The 23,916-nt window shown below is 40.9% G+C and overlaps 1 protein-coding gene across 2 annotated transcripts in view; it reads right to left on the bottom strand.

Annotated features, from left to right (window-relative positions):
• ptprn2 (protein tyrosine phosphatase receptor type N2) overlaps window positions 1-23,916 on the bottom strand; it is a 160,909-nt gene that overhangs the window by 57,559 nt on the left and 79,434 nt on the right. For both annotated transcript variants that reach the window (XM_084939480.1, XM_084939479.1), the window contains exon 11: window positions 2,723-2,787. In XM_084939480.1, coding sequence (XP_084795606.1) covers window positions 2,723-2,787 — 65 coding nt within the window. The remainder of the gene's footprint in view (window positions 1-2,722; window positions 2,788-23,916) is intronic.

Genomic DNA, 23,916 nt, shown 5'->3' on the forward strand with positions numbered 1-23,916 from the left:
TTTAATTGCGATTTACGTTTTTGATCAGATCCTAATTGACTGAGAAATACTTCTTACAGGGAACCCTTAAAAAATTAACTAATGCCTGACAAGCGGTAAGATTTAGTCATCGTTCGCTCAATTTTTCAAAAGACTGGACGTTACTATTTTCAAGCCTTAGATTTGTATTTTGACCTTACATCTGGCAAGCAATCGCTTCTAAAAAACATTCTCAGCCTCCCTTTTATTCCCCTGCCTCTCCCTACTGGTACCAGTCATGCTGTGTCTACGGCTGTCAGCAAAAGCATGATGACGCCAGACGTTTTCATGGTGTCTGGTTGCTGCCAGCTTTGGGTGTGACTCACCTCCTGCGCAGAGGAAGAAGATACGAGGAGGCGGGTGGTGATGGGGGGATGGATGGTCACACAGCTCTGTGTGCCTTCTAGGAACGATGATGTTAGTGGAGCCAGTACGTGGTACGATCTGTCGGGGTTTATTTTCTACACTTAGAGTAGTAAGAGTCTGAAAATAACGTGGATGTGTTCGCTCTGTATGGTTTCAGCGTGGCATGAATATAGACGGCGGAGTCGGTACGAGCTCGACCACGTCAACCGTGAATTTTTTTCCACTTTGCTTCTTTTCTTCCTTTCAGTTTTTCACACATTTACAGGCTCATAAATTGCTGTGAGGAAACCTCTATTTGCCTGTTGGGTTTTCACAAGCGTGCATCTCCCACTCGGGAAACAGCTGTTAATAAGAAAGATACTCAGAAAAGAATACACTTGCATACACTGTGTAAGAAAACCAAAGTAATCATTTTCTGCCCCCCCCGCCTTCCTTGGTAAGCCAACTTCTATGCGATCTATAATGCAGTAGATATTGCTCGGCCTATTGATTGATGTCTCCTTCCTCCACTTTGACATTTGCTTATCCTCGTCCGCATCTACTGCTATTGACGTTCGCGCTATCTGGACATCTTCCTAAGCTGTTTTGTCATTTGTCACCTCTTAAATAAAAACGGAGGCGGGTGGGAGTTGTCAGTGATAAGACTTAATGATACCAACCGCTGTGATGGGTTTATACAAGCTGAAGGAAAGAATATCGTGGGGACGAGTGGTACCGCTTAATTTTCAGCTCTATACCTCTTATGGTTCCACGGAGCAATTTTACCCAGCCTGTTTCTATTTCTGCCACTAATAAGCAGACTAAAGACGACCCTCTTTGCAACCTCTAGCACACATTCACTCATAACTGTGGTCAATTTAGTGCAAATTTACTGAAAGCGGGCTTTCGGTTTAACACCTTTTCAACTAATGTATTTGAAGGGCCCACTCCACAGGCTCTCCTGTCAAAAGCTACTATTTTCCCCAACTTACCCTCAACTCTCCACTTCCAGGATGCAAACTGGTGAGATCAACACATCCACATTAGAGCATCACTGATAAAAAAAAAACCAAAAACACCCTCTGAGTGAGTTTTCAGGATTTATACTTTGCCAAATCACGATTTGTAGTAAATGCTGTGCTTCCTTTACGTGAATTTCAAACAGTCTAGCGCTGATTTTCTCCCCATGAGGTGGAAGACAGATCCTTCCTTTCCTCCCTCCCTCTTTCCATCCTTCCCTCCCTCACCCTGGCTCCTGCGGAGAGGCTATTATTGCAGCTAATTATCTACAAATAGGCCCAATATGACAAACACAGCCCTGTACCAGTGCTAGCCGAGTGCAGGAATCAGTCTAAGTGAGAATAAGAATAAAAAGGAGGCGAGGAGAGGCGGACAATGAATAGGACAAAAGTTACGGAGAAGAAAAAAAAATAGCAAAAAAAATAATAAAAAATGAATCAGACATAATTGAGATGAACATGATGAAGACACAATGTGGAATGAGATGAGAGAAATTGTGGTCCTAAAAAAGATATAAGTGGGAGGCAGATGGGCGAAGAAAGGCAGTGACACCAAAAGAGAGACAGCGCAGAGAGAGACTAACGCAGGAAAATGATCTTGTCTATACAGTGTGTTGTTGCCATTGGCAACTGTCCTGCTATGCACAGACCACATCCAGTTAACTCCCAGCATGCCTTATGATCAGGGCAGCTCAGGGGTCTGAGGCTGTCGGTCTCATTTTCATAGAGAAACTCATTTACCAGGCAAACATGGAGGGCTATGACACATCAATAGGTGCTTGATTAGATCCTTACCTTTGATACATATGAATATTTATCACTGTTGAATAAATACACATTTGCTCTCCTTTCATCTGGATCATCCAGAGAGTCCTCCTGCTCTCCTCTTAATTTCTTCCAATGAATATGTCACAGGAGCTTCAGTGCTCCCTACAAAGTGACAGCACTCAAGATAATCTGGTTATTGTTGCTCAGAGACGTGATCAACACTCACTTTAAGTTTCATAAAATGCACTGGGGCTTTTGTCTTGTTTTTTTTTTTCCATGGTGACAACAGCTCTTAGAGACCTAAAGGAAATGAGTAAGGGGGCAATAATCACTGGAGCGGGCTCAAAAAGATGTGTTTGGAATTCGTTGCTGCAAAAGATTAGTGTTTGGCTGCACGACTGAAGCTGCAGGTGTGATACGGATGCCAAGACAAGTTGAAATCACAGAGTTATTCCTGTTTGATGAGCCCCAGCACAGAGAAGGCACACAATCACTTAAGCACACCCACTCTCTCACTCTCTTTTTAAACACACAGATCTGGATAGCAGATATTTTTAGTGAGTTTTACTTACATCACTAACTCCAGCCTCCACTATCTTCAGGCCCGTCTCCTTCTCCAGCTGCTGCTTCTGTTGGACTGCATGGGGAGACAAAAGCAGAGGAGGTGTTGAATATGAGCAGTGGATGACGAAGTAGCAGATTTTTCAGTTCCTGCAGCAGAACAAGTGGACAGTGAAAGTGAGAATGATGCAATGGATGTATCAGGCTGAGTCAGATGTCAAACTGGTCAAAATGTACAGCCCACACATACAGCCAGACAATCTTCAGGGAAGGGAAGGGAAAACAGTCTCTGGGGTAAGACAGCAGTAGCCAGCAGTCTATTGTGGTACTTTGGCAGGAATGAATTGTTAGTAGGCCTTTAACAGGTAACAACAGGTTAGGGTTAGGTAAAAGGTACATTTCCACACCTGAACTTTGGGATACTTTCCACGGTCTTTGGATTTCACATGTAGCACAGAGCACCATAAAGTGGATTGCAAACTATTGCATTGATGAAATACTTGATGTGGTTTAACATTGAATACAGCATGCAGGATGCACAACACCTAGTTTCTAGTGCTAAATGTACTGGAGTATTAGCTGTATTGTTATACAGTAAATTTACATTTATTTATATAGCGTCAAATCACAACAAGTCGCCACAAGACACCTTTTACAGCAAGGTAAAAACACCCTGAGGAAAAAACCCCCAGCAATCAAGTGACCCTCTTACAATTGAGCACTTTGCGACAGTGGGAAGGAAAAACTCCCTTTTAACAGGAAGAAACCTCTGGCAGAACTAGGGTCAAGGAGGGGCGGCCATCTGCTTGGGGGTGAAGGGAGAAAAAAAAAAAGTAGACCATAAGAAGAAAGGACAAAACACAGAGTAAGGGCCTGGTCATTGCTCTGAATATGGCTTAAAGGTTTTACAGTTTTACTACTGATTCAATCACTGCTGCCATCTTGGATTGCTAACTTGGAGTTGGTGGGTCTGCTGTGTCTCACGAAGTAGGAAATCCGAGTTGAGGGAGCATGAGACTGGACTTGGACACAGTAATTGTATAAGCTAATACTAATACTTCCAGCATGCTAACAGTGATGTGCAATGATATTTAAGATTAATACAAAATGTGAACAGGCATCCTGTTTATAATGATAGCACTCACCATGCAATGCCTCATTTGATTACTTGGTCTGTAGAGCTGTTATCTGCTGTGAGTCTATGATTTTTGGGGGGATATAGCAGCATAATGTAGCTGAAAGGCTTATGCATATTGCATGCACTGCATAAAATGAAGCTGTGGCATGCATATCCTATTTTGGTGTGTATGTTAACTAGGGCTGCCACGATTAGTCGACTAGTCACGATTACGTCGACTATTAAAATCGTCGACGACTAATTTAATAGTCGACGCCTCGTTTGAGGCTTTGTAAGATCCCAAAAGATGCAGGAATAAGTAGCAGGATTTAAGAGTGTAATAACGGACTGAAACAGAAGATGGCAGCACTGCATGTACAAGGATGCCAGCTGCCGTTAAACCCCGAAGAAGAAGAAGCTGTGTCCCAGAATCCATAGCGCCCTGCTCAGTTGTCAACAATGGCGGCAGCTAGTTAGTTTTAATATTACTCTTATTATTCTTTCTGGGTCACAAAATAAACGTTTAACATATTTTCAGGCGAGAATGTAGCTGTGTAAACCTCAAATATCTGCTCAGTTTATCAAGACACCACATATTTTCAAAAGCGCTCCGACGTTTTCGGAGACGTCTGTTACCCACCAGCTCGATAGCTAGTCGGGGGCACGGCTCACTAAAGCCCGTTAGAACACCGGACTCCCGGCAAATCGTTTTCAAACCCACCGCTGTCTTTCGCTACTCAGGTTAAACATTATATATAAGTCACTTAGATAACTTAAAAATTATTGTTTGGCTTTTTTTTAGTGTTTTATTTGTTCCTGAGTAAATCGGTTTGGCTGAGATTAAAGTTATAGTTTTTACACAGCTGAATAAAAGTCAAGCAGACAGCTGATTATCAGAAGTGCCAGATGCTCGAGAATATACTCCAGTGTCCTGATATATTTTAGATAGCAAGGAGTTTATTAAACTTCACCGAAACAATCTGCAAACTTCATTAAATTTAATAAACTGTCATCTTGTCTTTATTTTTTAGTTTAAACACTTAAAGCTGTAAGCTAATTATAGTTATATAAGAGCAGATGCATGCTGGTGCAATAAGCTGTACGTTGTACGTCCAATGGATGCATGTTCTGATTAGTCGACTAATCGCAAAAATAATCGGTGACTAGTCGACTATCAAAATAATCGTTTGTGGCAGCCCTAATGTTAACCATAGATTGCATATAAAAGGCGGAACTTCTGGTTGTGCAAATCTGCATTGTTTTTAATGGCCACCAGGGGACGACTCTTTAGATCGGAAAATTTGTTTGCGTAGAAATCTGTGAGAAAATTTTTACTTGACATGTGATCTGTATAAATATTTTGGTCTTAATTACTGGTTTCAAGTTTTCTTGCATGTTTGCAAGAAAACTGTTGCGTGTGCATGTTTGAGGGCTACACTGTGTGAGAGCGAATGTGTCATCAGGGTCAAAATACTCAAGACAGGAAAACACAAACTGACAGGTGATGACACTGAGGCAGTCTGTTATATACAGTCAGTGATGCTAACATTTGCTAATTGACGCACCTGTCGCACCATTTTTACACCACTGGGAAAACTCAATGCAACATGATGATGACGCCAGACGTTTTTATGTATGTTACATTTTTATTAAGTTTTCAATGCATCCATAGTCACACTAGAGCTGAAGTCAACTCTGTAATTTTTGAGAAACCCCAAATATAAAAGTAAAAATATCAAGGCTATCAGTTTTATAATGGGGAAAAGTGATGAACAGCTAGCAAGGCTAAAACGATTGTACCGCTATCCTCAAACATATCATGCCAGACCTACTGAAGATTATCAGACAGCACATGAAGTGCTTGTGGATTCGCAGCACACAATAACTTGAGCTCCTGCCTTTGTTCTTCCAGTAATTAATACACCACCCGAGTTTGATCCTCAGATCTACTGATCTAATCAAATATGGCATGCTATTTCCAAAGCTTTGTTCGCCAAGGATATTCTCATGCAAATCAAACTAAAGTGAGGCAATCTTAAATATCCATCATCCAAGATCACACGTTCTGCCGACTTTTTCCGCCTCCCTGTGCTTAACACCCCTTCCTCACTTTGATAGAAACATTTATATTGGAAAACAAAATCAAAGGGTACCTTAATAGATTATGCCAAATTATAGAGTGAAAGGGAAAATAGAGCATAATATTAATTGAGTTGGTTAGCATGTGAATGTGATTGGAAATGGGAGGGGGAAAGGAAAAAGAGTGCAGTTAAAGGGAGAAAGAGAGCAGGTCCTTTAAATCCCATTTCCCCAGATGAAGGCTATGCAAATGACCCTGAAGAGCTGAACCCCACCTCACACTCCAAATTCGGCAAGGGCCTGTTTAATTAGTATTTTAATCTATCCCAGTGATTCCACTCAGTCCACAATGTATGCAGAATTCTATCTAATTAAGGACGCTACTTTTAGGATAATCATCCATCTCCCTGGCTCTTCCTCTGTCGCCTTTTCACTGTCTGGTTATTAAGGATCCTGCAAACATTGATCATCCTATCATCTCATCAACATGGCAGCGAAGGGGGCATCTTATATTTTAGTTGTCAGCCGGGGTTTTCTGAAAGATGGCTAAAAAGGAGCATAAAGAAGGCTGAGAGAGAGCCGGAAAGGTCAAATATACATTCAAAGTCTCTGAAGAAGAGTGCCACATAAAAGAAGACAAAAAGGAGGGGAAGAAAATCTCCTGCCATTAGTGAGAGGAGAAAAGTCTTCAGCTGGCATGTCTCCAAGATGGAACTCATCTTCATTTCATGCTGCCACCCCTGTATTTAGTCACAGACATATTGGCTCTCCATAGATAGCGACAGTACCTGCTCAGTCCCAGTGCTGTTTAGAAGGGGGGTAATGAGCAAGGTAATTGGGCCCAGCTGGGTGAGGGCGTAGGTGGTGGAGGGAGGTGAAGCTGCTTAAAGGTCATGCAGCGTTTTGGTCCTAATGAGGACCCCTCTGAGGGTCACAACACATCATGAGTCAAACTACGAAAGATTAGCCAGGAATCAACACGTGTCACAGAGTCTGCAGCTCAGGTTTGACTGACAAGCTGACATTAAGCGTCTTCCAATGAAACCAAAGAAGCCTGAAGGTCAGTATACTTGTGAATCAAAGCTAAAACCTCTCCAATCAACCTGAGGGGAAGGACAGTCCAACAACAGCCACTTTAAATATAAATACAATGTACTTGCCAAGCTAATTAGCTGGCGCCTGGATGGATTTGGGCTGCAGAGAGAATCCAGCCAAGGGGTAGCTTGTTCTCTCGCCGACTGCACCGATAACAGCCAACCGGATCTCTTTCTGGTCACCCCTTATATTAACCTCCCACTGGAGCTCACTCTCTTTTTCTTTTTCTCAAAGACACACACACACGCTGATTTTGTAGACTTCAAATTAGCCACCAAATAGTCCTGACAGACTGTGGAAAAGAGATGTCAGGTCTCATTTCAGAGAGCCTCCTCCAGCCATTTTAATAGACATTGTCTGAGTCTATTTAGTCAGATCTCTAATACTGAGATCTGATCCCTGCTGTGCATTTGATCTTTTTGGTTTCCAAGTCATCTTAGCCAAATCATCTCATGTTCTGCAGTTTTCATATGTGTTTGAATGTGCTCCGTTTTCAAGTGGCTTTGAGAGAAATTATGTACAAGGACAATAGTTTTAAGAGAAAATATTAAAAAGACTGGCTGCAAATCTTGTTTTCTGCCTTTTTCTTAAAACTCTGGTCACCAAACGGAGTACCGTAGGATTTTCAGTACTATTCATTAGTATTGCAATATACAACTGAACAAAAAATGAATTGCAAATTAGTGTACCAGTACTTCGTATGCACTCAGTTACCCTAAAAAAAAATCCTATCAAAGGGAGCCCAAGTCTTGTCAAGCAGTCGCTTGATGGTGGGAATTATGAAAGCAAGACACATCAAGATCAAGGCCCTGACTGACAGCAGAGATTAATGAGAGAGAAAATCAATCACCTTTTTGTGAACAAACCACAACCAACCACCAATGCAGAAAACCCACCAGTTAAAGAAAAGAGAAAGACAAACAAACAAGCAAACAAACCTTTGGCTTTTGCTGAAAATGGGGGGGTTAATAGCCTTCACCACGAAGGCATCCTGTGCTGGGAGAAGCTAGCTAATGCTAACAAGACTCTGAGCAAGGGAAGGAAACCAACATCTCCCATGAAAAAAAACTTGCTGCAAAAAAAATGCTGTATCTGAGTCAGAGGCGTCAAGGCTGTGTGAAAATCTCAAAGAATACAAAGAAAGAAAACTAAACTGTATTACACTATAGTATTATAGTAAGTCCAGATGCTGCAAATGACCCGTGTTACAACTTCTGTTGTATTTAATTTAAGATCTGCATAGTGTGGGTAGGGTGGGTATGTGGTTGGAGCAGCCAGTGCACAGCTTACAGCTGATTGGCTTCATCCTGAGGTCTATTCGGTCTTTAAGTGATGACGTGTTGAATCCTGCTCCCGACCCAAATTACTCTGCGCTTAACAAGGCTCTTGTGTTTTTAACATGTTTTAATGCTTTGTATCTTGTTCTATTTAATCTCAACAAGCCCCTAAAAACAGTCTGTGATCACTGTCGGTCTCTCTCCGTTTTTATTGCCGCTATTCGTTTTAAAGCTCAGTTTTTAAAGCTTTAGGATGTAACTATAGCCCAGCCCATGCAGCAGTATATTAATGACTAACCTCGTAGATGGATTATCTCAGTTGTTCTCCCGACTGAAGTTTGGTCCGTTTACAGCATCCCGACATGCGATTGCATTTGTCCCGAACCATCGAGTGGAAAAAAGTTAGCATTCATTCTCCAGCTTCACTGTTATATTATGCCAACAAAGCTGTGCTGCTAGCGATCACGTAGCACATCATTGTATACCAGCTAGTCCAACTTCAGTAACCCTACAAAAGTCACTGCTGTTTACTTTCCTGTCTTCATTTATGTTGGAAGTGATAGCAGAGCTGTACGTTTTAATTTTTTCCAGAAATCTCTCAGTCTGAACATGGTATGTCATGTTTAGGTGAACCTAGCGAGCTAACTTCCTAACTTCCTGCTAACTTCTAACTCTGTTAAATTTAATGAATTATGTTTTAATGGATGCCTGGATGTTAAACTTAACTGTTACACCTGATAGAGGAGCTGATCATTTTATTACAGATGAAAGAATTTAGACAGCTTTTAACTCTCAGTAATGCTGCAGTGATCGTTTGACTTTGGGACCTGCAGCGGAGTTTGGGCCCAGACACGGCTAATGACGTCAGACTTAAAGACCGAATAAGAAGCTAAACCAAAATGACTGCCACCTGCAGCAAAAGAGCATTCACTTCCCCATCTCTCAACCAGCCACACTGATGCTGATTTGTAACCTGCCACTGAAGGATTAAGTAGACCTGAACTGCCCTTCCTTTATTTTTGGAACAGTTTTCTCTTGTTTATGTTCATTTTCGTATTTTGGTTTGTTTCTATTGGTTAAGTTAGCTTAATTCATGTGGTGCTAATTTATGTTTGTGCGTCTCTAAGACTGTTGATGAATAAATACAGCTTTTATTGTATGTTAATAAGTTGCTTTTGTGGCTGCTTGGGGCTTGGGTAAATGGATGCTTTTCATGTTTTTGTCACGGCCCCCCTAGACAGGATGTAAGAGGCTGTCAAAAGTGCCTCCATCTGACAATACAACCCACAGAAGGACTGACGACATGTCAGATGACACTGTCTTGAAATTTTGTCTTGCCCTTGGATGTCCCTTTTTGCATAAAATGCCTGAAATTCACAGATCTGTGCAGCAGCCTTAGCTACTACTCTGCAACTGTAATGTGGGTACGGGAAAGCAAAGGAAATTTTTAATTTTTGCGAGGGAGTAAAAGAAGAAAGAGGATAAAGGAAGCTTTCCCAGTAAGGTAATAATTTTTCAGCGCCCCACTGCTGAGTGGAAAACTCCACGCGCCATATGGAACATGAAATCCGATCACAGCTGCAGTTAATAACAACTGCAGGTTAGTTTGGCTGTTCTGTAAACTGAGACACCAGTTTTTCTGACATAGTTGCTGTTCAAGAAGTGCTTTTAAAAAAAAATACATGAAGTGTATTTGAAATTGTTTTAGTCTCCACATGAGAAGGGACATTTTCTATTTTCAACATTGTCCTTGTAAGTATGATAAATAAGAGAGAAGGCCGCAGTTAAAATACACAAAGGTCATAACTGAAGATGTTTCGCTAGAAAACTTGACACAACACATGGATATCATATAACGTGTCAAATTTGCTGGATTGTTTGGAAAATCCGTTGAAAATTAGAGTTGGTTGTAAAAATTTCAGAGTACTCTAGGATACGTGCTTTGATTTAAACCCTCGTGACCATCGCTCTCTGTTAAAAATCACACAGTTCAACTAAGTAAATAGAAAGAGTGAAGAAATGCTCAAATTAAAGTTGCCAAGGACTTGTTAAAGAAAAGGAAAAGGCCAACTCAATCAAAAGAATTGGTTCATTTTCTCGAAAAGCACGCCAAAAGAAAGATATATATTAAGAAAAAAAAGAGGCAAGCAAACATTTACGCTTGATTTTATGTGACCTTTAAATCTTTAAATTGCTCCGTAGCACATGTGTTCGACAAAAATTATCCAGTGGCGAGATTTAATTTGATTAAAACGTTGCTTTTCTACACCATATGCTGAAAACTGGAGCAATTGTGCTTCCTCATCATAGATTCTAATAGCGATTCAGAAATGATTATCATGAAGTCATCAGAGCTTAAAGTCATGAATATACATATATATATTCATTTTCCTGATTTACGACAGGGTTGTTATTGTTAGAAGCAATATAAATTCAGCATCAGGAGACAAATCACCCACTGGAGGCTGTAAGTATTTTGTATTTCAACACAGCACAGCAGCCGGCACTGTCACATGATCGTTATGTTGCCTCTTTGGCCAAATGGGGGTATACAGTTGACAAAATGCATATTTCACTAGCCCCTGATTGATCTGTTAATATTGAATAACATCCACAGCCGTTCCATCTATCTATCCGCCCCTCCTCCCTCCTCTGTTCCTCAGGTCGTCCATATTCACCACTTCCATCACTCCATCCATCACTCCAACCAAACAAAATGAAAGTGTTTATTGCAGGGGAGGGCTGACGCTCACGCCTCTCCACAGCCGTTAGCCTTATCAGCAGGCAATCGCTCCGATATTAAAGCTGCCATTCCGCCCATCACTTTCCCCCCGCACATATGATGACTGTCTCTACCTATCAGAGGTAGAGACTGAAGAAAGGAGGAGAGGGGTGGGAGGGAGAGGGAGGGGAGATGCACCTGATCCCCCTGACAGATAAGATGCATGGCAACCCATTTTTCAGTCAAAAACCTGGGCGGAGAAACAAAAACAATAATATTCCTTCATAGCTCGGTGTACAACGAGCCGTGGCGCTGATTTCCGTGCGGCAGCATATTCATTACACGTATCATATGTAACATGCATGTGACCTCTTTACATCGGTACGCAGATGCTTATCAAAATGTAAATCAGCTCACGGATATTGCTGTTGCGTTTAGAAAGCTTATTTGTTCATCCTGTCTCTCGCGCTCTCTATTTTTCTTCTTTTTTTTTAACCTTCTGTGAAATTTATCAAAGGGAATATTGCGCAGGAGACACAAACATCCTGTAAATAACTGAATAAATACGAGTATTTGAGCGCAGGCACAATTTCTCTTTAGAGAAACCCACAGAGAAACTCTGCTCTGCCTTTCCTCGTTCGTGAGCGCCGATTGCTATTCTTCTCCTCGGCTTATAAAAAATCAAGACGCCAAATCAAAGCACCTGCACCTCTGAGGAAACCTACAAATGAAAGAGAGGAACAAGGCAGGAGAAGAAAAGAGTGCGTCGATAAAAACAAGACACTTTAATGCAACCGCTGAGTGACATTACGAGCTAACAGATTAACTCACAAGCGGTACATCAAAACTAAAACAGAAAATCAAAGCAGGTGCGCTGAAGATCGCACGGTCAAAAAACTGTAATGTAACACAGTAATCCCAGAGTAATTAAGTAAACTGAGTAGTTGACTTTTGCATTACTAAAAGCTGAATTAACATTACCAACTTCTAACTTTGCTCCACTTAAAAGTACGTCCAGAGTGCATTTATTTTGTTGTGTGCATCCACTCTAGTCTGCACTTGTTTATTAACACTGTTGTAATTTTAACGTATTTTAATATAATTAAGTAGAATTACTGACCTGCATCTGCCTAAAACTTGGGTCAGCAGCCTTCACTAACAAAAGAGCCATTTCTGACCTAAAGAATCTGAACAAAAGCATCACTTCACATAGAAACAGGGTCTATTAAACATAAGTTAGCTGATCAACATTACTAATAGATGCAAAGAATAAAGATTTTAGTACATTTTTACCACTCTGCCGTAGGATTTTTACAATAGTTTGGAGCTTTAACTTTGCACTTTCATTACAATAATATGATTTTTTTGTGGAATTTAGAAAATCGTGACACATAAATGTCTAAAACATTTTACTTTCCATCGCCTCAAAGCAACAAGGTCCTGGGCTCGAACCCACTGGCCCACTTGGGCCCAAGTGTGACGTTAGATTGAATAAGTGGAAGAAAATGAATGAATGGATAGTATACAGTGGTCCCTCGTTTACTGAGGGAGTTATGTTCCAAAAATAACCCGCGATAGGTGAAATCCGTGAAGTAGCCAGCTGTATTTTATTTTTTTACAATTATTTTAAAAGTTTTAAGGCTGTAAAACTCCTCACTCTTGTTTAAACTCTCAAAGTTCAAACCTTCGTAGAAAAATAAGTCCAGTATTGTATAATGAAACCCGCGGTTGCTTTTGACGGCGCAAAACATTTCATTGACATTGTTGTGTTTGTTGGGGAGAAAACTTCAGCGTGACGCTGCTACCGATCCAAGATTTATGTCAATTTGACAAGCGGAACGCATTCTGTACTGTACAGGAGACACGGCATGAGATTGATTGATTGACAGTGGTCTACAGCCAATCAGGATGCAGAACACAATGTGCTGGGGAAAAAAAGAAAGAAAAAAAATATGGAAAATTGCACCAAAGAAAATCAGCGAAACAGCGAGGCCGCGAAAGGTGAACTGCGTTATAGCGAGGGACCACTGTACCTTCAAAATTTGTACTGCCAGGAGAAAATATCTAAGAGCAAGTATAGTCTTACTTTGAAGCAGAGTAGCCATGAAGCTATGAAGGACACTTTGAGTCCTGCCTTTGTCTGGCTGAATCAAATTAAAAGGACCTCAATAGAAACATAACCAAAACATATAGCAGCAACTGAGTAATGCCAGAGTTGAACTGATGTCCTTGATTTGCTGTCTGGTTGTGCTATCTTTCATCCCCAGATGGATACTTTTTAGCAAATGGTGCATGAATCTAAATGTAGATTTACAGTGAATATGAACCGATATATACAATACACATTGTTATAGTTGGAAATGAAAAAATGAACATGTAAATATTAAAAAACTAACTATTTTTCATCTTCAGATTTATATTTATTCTTTTTTTTATTTGGTTAAAGCCACGGGCAGCTAACTTTGTGATCTCTGCCGTAAAGTGTTGTAATTACTTCTTTTGTATAATTAAAAAATTAAACAATCAACTAAATCCCGTTAACTAAAACTGTTCACAGTGTGTTAACAAGCAGCTTGTAATCAAAATATTACAATTGACTTTTAAGTTCATCAACTTTTAGGACTGTTTATCAATTCAGCCAACTTTTGGACGTTCACCTTTTTTTCCAGTTTTAATCAAAGACTTGATTAATTGTTAAGTTTATTAAAAACATTGAAATCAGACTTTCCAAGAACCAAGATGTCTTCAAACTGCTTGTTAAGTCAGAAAATCAGAAAAACATGAAATGATTAATCCCATTATTCTGGCGATCAGCAGGAAAGCAAAAATCTTTGTCGGATGCAAATGTGAATATCTGTTGATTTTTTTAATTTCATCATTTTATGAACCTAACACATAAAAGAGATTCGGAATCATCGAAAACATGTGAAAGGAGAATTTTTATTTAATGTAAGACATTTATTTATTTATTAAAAGTATTATTAAATTTTCAAACAGACTCACTCTATCCACTCACTCTCTAACACTATGATCCAAATAATGATCATATAGACTACTAACACTAAATAATATAGCAGATAATCCCTCAGACGTAAATATGGAGTTACACTGAGCTGAAAAGAAGAATCTTCCTTCCAAGCAAACCCAACATGGCGATACCCATGACATCATTAAACTCTAATGTCCAATAAGGAGAGCCAGTCATATACCACCATGCCTGTCACATGGTAGGACCATACTGTTACTAGCAGGGGTCCTGGCTCGCTCGCTGTTTATTCACCCCGATCAATCGCTTCCTGCGGATAAGCCAACAGTGCTCCTAAACAAACCAACTGCTGTTATTCAGCCTAAACCAAGACACCGGGAACCTTTGATATCTAGCTGAATTCAGCTCATGAACTCTGCCGCAAAATATTGCAAATCACGGAAAACCAAAGCCGAAGTCAAACCCTGTTTTCCGGTTAACACATTGCAGGTGATGTTAATAAAGGAGATGTAGTTTGCTGCCTGTTTTCAGTCGTGCAATCAGCAGGCACTTTGTGTCTGCTACGGACCCTGCTGCGGCCTTTGCTATCAAATACTCTACAGGCCCTTTCCTTTTTACAAACTGAGCACATGACACCTTTATAATTGCATCCACTCTTATTAGAGACCCTTTTCAAAGATGGTTGAATAATACACCGAGATGAGTGCAGATGTATGAGCGCCCACAGACACGCTTAAACACAAATACACACTATCTGTTTCTTTGCCGGCTGGTTGATTAATAGATTGTGGCTGCTCTGACACTCTGTGTAGAATAGGCATTTTGCCTTTGATAGGTGCTGACATCAATTCTTCACGGACTGCAGGAGACCAGCGAACAGAAGCAGTACTGGCAAATGACTTGGATGGCAGACACCTCCAGATGTGGGAGAAACCCCACGGATGTCACTCCGCATTCTCCTTGGGTACACGTTTAGATCATTTACGCCGCCTTTCAGAAATGACAATCAGCAGATGTGTGACATATGCGATGCAAATCACATCTGACAATCACTCAAAAACAGCCGATAGGTTTGTGGATCACAGTGAGCGATGTGGTAAACAATGCGCATCTGAAGCAATCATGGTCATCAGAAGTCCAGCCTGCTTCAGAGCCACGCTGCTGAATCTTTGGGTGACCTTTTCCAAAAGCACAAGCTGGCAACCCTTCTGCATAAAAACCATTTACTGCGATCTTTAGGGAAACCTCAACAACTGAATAGTGTTTACACAGCTAGCGCCAGACTCCTCCCGATATAGAGCACTGCATATACTCATGCAATATGTGACATACAGCTAAAAGCTGGAGGATTACTAGGAGCTCTTTTCTGGGGTTAAAAATATCCAAATGATTAAATGATGCTTGATGTATTTCCTCGGATGTTTATGTGATACAAGATGAAAACATCTGGAAGGCTGCCATTGTCTGAAGGGAGCCTACTGGGGAAATGCTTATTGGAGGAAAGAATGGTGAAGCTGACACACACACACGCACACACAGACTGACGAACTCGCTCCTTCCCCAGCTTCCCCACTGAGGGAACTCTGACAGAGGCAGCCCTACCTGTCACTGTGGCAGCAATTATCCTGCAGGCTCTCTCCACGGACTGTCTCCTGCAGGTCTCCACATTACTAACCACATCACTGAGCACACACACTTATTGAGTATGCACACTGACGCACAGGAGGGCACACTGCACACCCACGAGTACACATACTGTACATATTCACACACACACGCACATATGGCTGTATGTGCGGTTGTGCTTTTCATCCACAATTCGCTCTGCACAGGCTAATGGCTCGAACGAATCGTAATGATGTGTTGGTGCAGACATCCTGCTCAAGCCAGGAGAAACACACAACATTGTGTGGATGTGAGTGCTCATGCAAGCATGTGCACATATCTCTTATGGGTTCTGCTAAAGATAAATATATTATCAAAGGTGAGACGGGTAAGAAGTCTGCAAATACACACATAGATGAGAAAAACTAACAAAATAAGTAAATACGCTCAAGCCATCATAAGGTTTAAAAATGAGAGGTGGAATTAATATCAGACCAGGATATAAGCTCTAGTGAGTCAAGAAATAATTCGTGGATATTGGAAGGGGGGTAAACAGACATGCTCAAGAGAGCAGGGTGTCCATTTTGGCTGCAGGGAGGTCTTCTGGAGGAAGCTTGTTTCACGCCGGTTCACTGGAGCTCAAATGCAGAGCTCAGTCTGAGTTTGAGAAACAGGTTGACTGTACAGAGCTGTGAAGGGTGATTTCAGCGAAAGGGAAGGGAAAAAAAAGGAACCTAATGTGACCTCATTACTGTAGATTTGTTCCGACTGTCATTAGGAATCACAAACGCCATCACTCAAGTCAGCAATATGAAGGAGAGGATGGTGCAGGGGGTGGAGTGAGCAGGGGTGGGCGGATGGGCTGATAGTAATCAAGTGGATTCAATCTTAAAACAAGATTTATCATCAAACAATCTATAGATGACAGAGAACATCAACACATGTGGTACGATCGCCCAGGCGAACGCATGTGGCCCAAGGAAGCAGATGCGTGAGCAATAAAGGACAATTAACACCACGACCATGACACATTAAACCGTATTATTACACTTGAGCCACTAGAAGATGATGCCCAGCTGCTCAGGCGCAAGAAACCTGGGTTATTTACAAATGAAGGAACTATTACAGTGATGTGCACTTTATTTAATGTTAAACTGTCCACATAAAAAGGACAGTAGCTCAATTATCCACTGGCAACAAAAAACAACGTTATTATAGAGGAGCAAAGTCCACTAGGTGAGGGGTCAAGGTGTGTTATAGATTTGTTTGTGCTAATCTATAGATACACAACTGTTTCCTACACATAACCAAGTGGCTATTGTAACTTGATTAACTGTAACTGAAACCATGAGCTCCAAGCAGCTTCCTTTTTATGCTTTAAGCTAAATAAACACGTACTCACTGTTGTTACTCGCTGTGGTGAAAGCGCGGTGGTTCCAGCTCCTTTGGAGTGACACTGAAGCATACAGGGTTAATGCATAAAGAGCTATATTTTGAGCTAAACCCAACTCTTTTCCTAAAGCTAACCGATCAGCTCGTGTCTAAGAAAAGACAAAAAGCATGCGAAGAGGAAACTAATCAGCGAGTGAAAAACACAAATCTCCCAACCACAACACACCAGAATCTCCAGGCTGAGAAAAAAGAGTTATCGCTACCCGGCCTGCCCTCCTTATATGGACTTCAGTGCTCTTTAAAACAGGGCCATTAACTCTCAGAGTCCAATGCTGCCCCGGCAACGCCATGAGAACATAGAAAAACAAAAGAGAAGCTACAGGACCACTTAAAATGAGCAACTTTGGATTTCTAAGCTGTGTCCAAAATTACTCTCTTTAATTAATTGACTTATTTTTAAGGCTAAAGTCACACTAGGAAAACTGCTGGATGACCAAAATGATTACAACAGTGTTCAATCAACTCGTGATCTCTGATCCCTTTGAAATTGATGCTTCAAAGACGAGGACTAGGTGCCATCTTCAAACCAACTTTGGTCCATCAAGACAGTTAAATAAACTCTGCTATCAGTTTTTGATTGGATAGAGTGAGGTCTGCAATAACATGCAATCTGTTTGTGATAATAATGCAGTTGATTGTGATAAATGTCAAATATGTTGCTTTTTGTTGCTATTTACACCTGAAGTGTAACGCTGTACCAGAGATAGAGCAGACAGCCCAACCGTCTCAACCGTCTCTCAGCCACACACTTATAAACTATAAATTTATAAACAACAGAGATAGTTAGACTAGTTGTAATCATCACAGCTATGACTGATTGCAACATATTGGCAGTCTGTCTGCGTTTATAGATTAAATTAGATCGCAGTTAATTGCAGACCTCCGTCAGCCTGTCTGAGAGTGACTGCCTGCAGTCTAAGTCAGACCAATAGAGGTTGAATCCCATCAGGCAAACTGTGCAATCGCCTTTGTAACGAAAAGTGGTCGCTCATAGATTGAGCGTGCAGCACTCTCATCCTCTGGGCCACCAGTTGACAACTACTTGCAACTAACCAGATAGCAATAAAATGAAATGAAATAAAATCATTTAAAAATTCAGTGCAATCACTCATCAACTACCAGCTTTTCCTGGTTGCATGGAGGTTGCTATCTTATTTTTATACTAGTGTAATCGAGGTCTATCACACCCCTATTTTGAGGTGAGCATTAAAGTGAGATTTCAGACTGTTTCATGCTGTTATCATCGCTTAGTTACTTCCTATCTGTGCAGATTTTTAACAACCAGCGCTTTCTTGTTTTCTGGTAAGGCTACAGAGAGAAAAATAAAGGCACATGCTGAACTGTTGTGCTTTTTCACTCCACTCCACTCTTAAAATGCCACTAAGAAGTTAGCACGGCTTTGCACTAGGGTCACCTTAAAATGACACATTGGTCTCTAATGACTGGTTAGGGAAAACTGAACACCCTCCCACGTGGAGGTTGGTCAGAGTACAGAGCAGAGCTACTGTCAGGCTGAAGATGGAACGAGTGTAATGACTTCACAATTATGTCTGATATCAGGCTACAGGCTGAAAATTTTAGACTCAGTTCAGACACAAACACACTAGACGCTTTATTAGGTACACCACGCTCAGACATGGTCCATATTGACACGACAGGATCGGCAACAGCTGCTATAGATTTGTCAGCAACACATTCATGACGTGTGTCTCTCGTTCCACCACGTCCCAAAGATGCTGTTTGAGTACACTGAACGTGTTGTCATGTTCAAGAAACCAGTTTGAGATAATCTGAGGTTAGTGACATTATCCTGTTAGTGAAGCTACACTGTGGTCATCAAAGGATGGACATGGTCAGAAGCAATAATCAAGTAGGCTGCGGCATTTATGATCCTTAATTAGTACTAATTAATATTTGGCACTACTGAAGTGTGTCAATATCCTCCATTCATTACACCCCCAGCACCACCTTAACTGTTGATACATTGCGGGATGGATCCATGTTTTCATGTTGTTTAAGTCAAATTTGTAGCTTCAGTTTCCTGTTCTTAGCTGACAGTAGTCTTCTGCTGCTGGAGCTCATCTGCTTCAACGTTCGACATGTTTTTTTTGTGATGCTCTTCTGCATACCTTGGTTGTTAACAGTGGCTATTTGAGTTACTGCGGCCTTCCAATCAGCTTGTAGCAGTCTGGCTATTTTCCTCAGACCTCTGGCATCAACAAGGCATTTTTACCCAGAGAACGGCTGCTCACTGGATAGTTTCTCTTTTTCAGACCATTTTCTAGAAACCATCCTACATTCAAAGCCACTTTCGTCTTCATGATGCTCGGGTTGAACTTCAGAAGATGAAGTGGGCACGAAGAGCTCATTACACATGTATTATCATGCTTGTCAATCCTGTGTATACGTATATGCTGAAATCCCATCACTGATGTGTTGATTGATAGCTGATTACGGTTGCAGCTAATGAGTATCTCTATCATTAATTACTCTGATGGTTACATTGTTAGATAATCACTTAATCATTTAATTTATAAGATGCCAAAAATAAGAGGTAAATGTCCATCTCAGTTCTCAGGGTGAACTTTTAAAAAAAAGATGAGCTCTATCGTTTCTTAAATTAGAAACAAAATAAAAACTCAAAACGAGTCCAAACAAAGCAAAGAGAAGCAGGGAAATCTCACAATTTATGTGAAAGTAAGAAAAAGACAAAACCAAAAAACAGCAGCGAAGGAACAAAAGAGCAATAGTTTAAAATGATTTTTTCTGCCTGAAGGTTTTCTTGTAAGGCCCGCACTCTCACTGAATACATGTGCCAGTATGAGACTGTTAAAAGTTGCCACCATCTTCCAAAAAGGATGCTAAATCAGGATGAAATATATGTTGAGCTGCTAATGTTGGTCTTACAGTAAGTCCAGATTCATCAAATGAACAATATAAGAATACAGAGCTTCTGTTTACTCTAGCTCCCTCCATTTCCATCTAATGCACTGTCTGAGCACCTAGATTAGATTTGCGAGGCTTCTTTTATTATTTGAGAGAGTCGAGATGCTTTCAGCTCGAGGAGGTTAATGTCAAAGCGAAAACATTTGCTGCCAGCGGCCTTTAAGTAAATCCCTCCAACCACTGGTACAGATGTTAGCGGACATCTCTCCTCAGAGAGTGGATAAAGCGGCCGAGCGCCGCGTACGTCCGCCCGCCTGCCTCTCTTCGTCCACGTGATGCACCCTGGCTGCTCGTCAGATCGCCCCGTTAATCTCGCCGCGCTGCCTTCCCGCGTACAGCTGGGAGTGGTGGGTGCAAAATGAAAGTGTAACACAACGGCCTCATGCCAGGTGTCAAAATGAGAAATATGACATTTCCCTTTTGAGATTTTATTAGTTGTGATATCATTTTGCATTCAGCCTGCCTGACGTGTCACCGAGCCCTCGCTCTCTCTTTTTTTTAATTTTTTTTTAATACTATTTTGCTTCAGGACAAAATGTGATAATCATTATTATATGTCTAAAGCAGAGCAGCTGTGACTGCAAAGAGGAAAAGAAAAATGCAAAATGCATTCAGGATGAGGTGCAATTGGAAAATCAAAATACACAGTTTGACTAGTGTGTTTGCTATCGCATAATTCTCCCCACTCTGAATCAATCATCTTACTGCAGAGTTTCTCAAACAATTGCTTTTAAAAGTGAGGCAGCACAGCATGATGATTAAATCTATACTCCACAGCAGCGCCGGCATGCAGTTGTTGTTTTTTTTTGTTTTTTCAGGATTCATTTCATAAATAACTGCACAAATCTCTCTATATGTTTCAAACTCTCCTGTGACTGAACTTTCAAGTAGTTGGAGAGGGAAAGACAAGGCTGTGTAAGCACACCTCGCTGCCTTTTTAAGGACACCTGTTGGGCTGCATGGCTCATCTCCTCCTCATTTAGCCGTCTGTCTGGGCTCCGTGGGGCTGATTACCAGGAAGAGCTGATTCCAGTTGCAGTGCTTATCAGTCTAATTAGAGCCCCTGGCAGGTGACTTGAAGGAAGTTGTATGTCTCACGGATGTTCAGGCGGAGCAATTTGTACAGGGATGGGGGCTGGCACATGACAAAAATGCAATATCAAAATCATAAGACGGAAGGGTATGAAATTGTGTTTTGAGAATTGCGGTGACAGATCAGTCTTGGTAAAGGTGTTTCAGTGCGGGGGATATATTTTCAGGGCTTTTTCTGGGGAGCAGAGGGGCGCCTGGAGGAAGTTAAATAGAGTCTTTTGCATCACTTTTATCATGCAAAATTTCAAGCGGTGACAACAAGTCAAGAGAAAGAGGTGACATCTTGAGTAACATCTTCTGGTGAAAGTATCAACTGTCAAAAAAAGAAACAACACAGAGAGACAAACTCAGACAGGCTGTGTTTCCACAGAAGAGAAAATGGGAGATGGAAAAAAAAAAGATTTAGAAAAGAATATAAAACACCAGAGAAAGAAAGACACACGAAAAAGGGCAAACAAAGTGAAAGACAGGGGCGGAAAGACAGTGAGAAAAGTTGAGGACAGCGTGCAGGAGGAGAAGAGTTATCCAGGTAGTGTATCAGTCACCGGTAAAAGGTCAGTAGTCTGCTGTTCGCACATCCAGGTGCTAATGCAACACCTCTCACACCTTCCGCAGCTGCTGGTGTCTGTCTGCCTGCAGGTTGGTGGGTAGAAAGACTGTTTGTGCTAGAATAATATGCTGTAATCCCCCATCTCAGATGTGGCCTTAACACAGGTAATTGGACTTGGAGTGTGAGGAAGCCTGTGGCTAGACACACACACACACACACACACACACACACACACCGCTGTGAAACAGGAGGATTGTAGTCTGATTTGAAATATGAACAGAATTGCTCATTTTCTCAAGAGAGATAAGCCCTCTTTTATTTTGTTTGTTTGTGAAGCAGAGCTGCTTTAGTTGTGATGTTACACTGTCCTGTTGAGCTCTGAATGTGTTTTGAGAATGTTGTATACAGTAAGACTAAGACTAGAAGATTGTGGCTTCTTTATTATCCTATTTCTTAAACCAAAAACCAGAAGAGCAAAAACTAAAGGAATGTTTTTAATCTGTTTTTTTGTTTAACGTAAGCTGCAGATATTAGCATTTCCAGCTAATGTAGAGCTAATGCAGTCTGAGTCATAATTTGTCATACTTTGGTAGTTTTGCCTGTTTTATACCCTGTTTTCTACATAGTCCCTTATTTTCAGAAGCTCAAAATGAAGACATAATATCTGAAGTTGATTCAAAATGTTAAATTTGCATTCTAATCAAGTCAAGGATACTCTGAAGGAGATAAGCGTATCATTGTCAAGGTCTACAATCAAGCGGTGCCTTCATAAAAACGGATACAGGGGGTTTACAGCAAAATGCAAACTGTTTACACTCGAGAACAAGAAGGCCAGATTAGAATTTGAAAGAAAGTGTCTAAAAGACTCTGCACGCTTGTGAAGAAAAACTCTTTGGACAGATGAAAGCAAGATTAACTTGCACCAGAACGATGGGATGAGAAAGGTATGGAGAAGGAGAGAAAGAGCTCGTGATCTGAAGCACACCCCATTATCTATCAAACATGGCAGGGGCAATGTTATGGCATGGGCTTGTGTGTGTACAGGGCTATACTCTCTGCTCAGATTCAGCCAAACGCTGCAAAACTGATCAGACAGTGCTTCACAGTGCAGATAATGTTTCTGAAGGCAAAGCAATGTGATGGTCATAGAGCAGCTTTTCATTTAATGATTACAAAACTAAGGCTCACATTGCAGGCGAAAGCGCATCAAATCCGACTTTTTTGAGCCTATGCGACCCATATCCGATCATGGTATGACAGTGTGAACGGCACAAATCCAATATTTTCAAATCCGACCTCACTTTCTTATGTGGTACTGAATCCGATACATATCTGATGTTTTAGAAAGCGACTGCTGTGTGAATGGTCATGTCGCATTAAATCCGTCTTTTTCGTCACTGACACAAGACAGACACCAATTATCAGCGCTGGAGAAGACATCGTGAACGCTTCCTGGCCATCCAGTGTAGATGTTAGTGAAACTGTTGGGAAGACAACGTTGGAGAAACGTGAACATTTTGTACTGTATAATCTGCAGATTCTGACAGAAATCTGCAACTATCCTTTGAAGCACCGTTCCTCTTTAAAACAGCAATAAGGATAATTATTAGGCCATATGTAAATAACAAAATAAATTTATAACTTAAAGCAAAATTGGGAAACGTAAAGTCCGAAGTCTTTATATTAAGGGCCATCAGTCAAACAGTACTGTTTGCTCTGGGTCTAAACAGAGCGCGTTGTGTGTGACGTCTTCTTTTGCGCATGCGGGCCGCTTTGAGGGTTCACACTGGAGCGTGTTTGCTGTCACATTTTATTTGTAGTGTGAACAAGCAGACAAAAAAATCAGATTTGATCAAAAAATCGGAATTGAGCATTAAGACCTGCAGTGTGAACGTAGCCTAAACGCTGAGATACCCACAAACAAGCAGCAACTGATGGTGGCTGCAGTAGACCTAGCAGAGCATCTCAAAGAAGAAACAGAGCATTCGGTGATGTCATGACTTCTGGACTTTCTGAATTTACCATTATTAAACTTAAAAAAAACAACAACAACGTTACACTATTAATAAAAAACAGCTTTTGAATGAAGGCTTGAGTTTGTTAGTTTAGCCTGACCATAGCTGGACTTTGAAGTTATTATATACTGTTAGATTGCTTGATCAGAAGGTGTAATTATAGTAGTAATATTAAATGGTTACTAACACTGATTAGCAAAAAAGGTGTTTTAAAACAAAACATACAAAGCAGAGAATTCCTCTAAATATGCCTAACTTTGCAGAATTAA

Source organism: Perissodus microlepis, chromosome 9 (genome assembly GCF_051167445.1).
Source record: "Perissodus microlepis isolate ML-2025 ecotype Zambia chromosome 9, ASM5116744v1, whole genome shotgun sequence".
In the NCBI taxonomy this organism is placed as follows: domain Eukaryota; kingdom Metazoa; phylum Chordata; class Actinopteri; order Cichliformes; family Cichlidae; genus Perissodus; species Perissodus microlepis.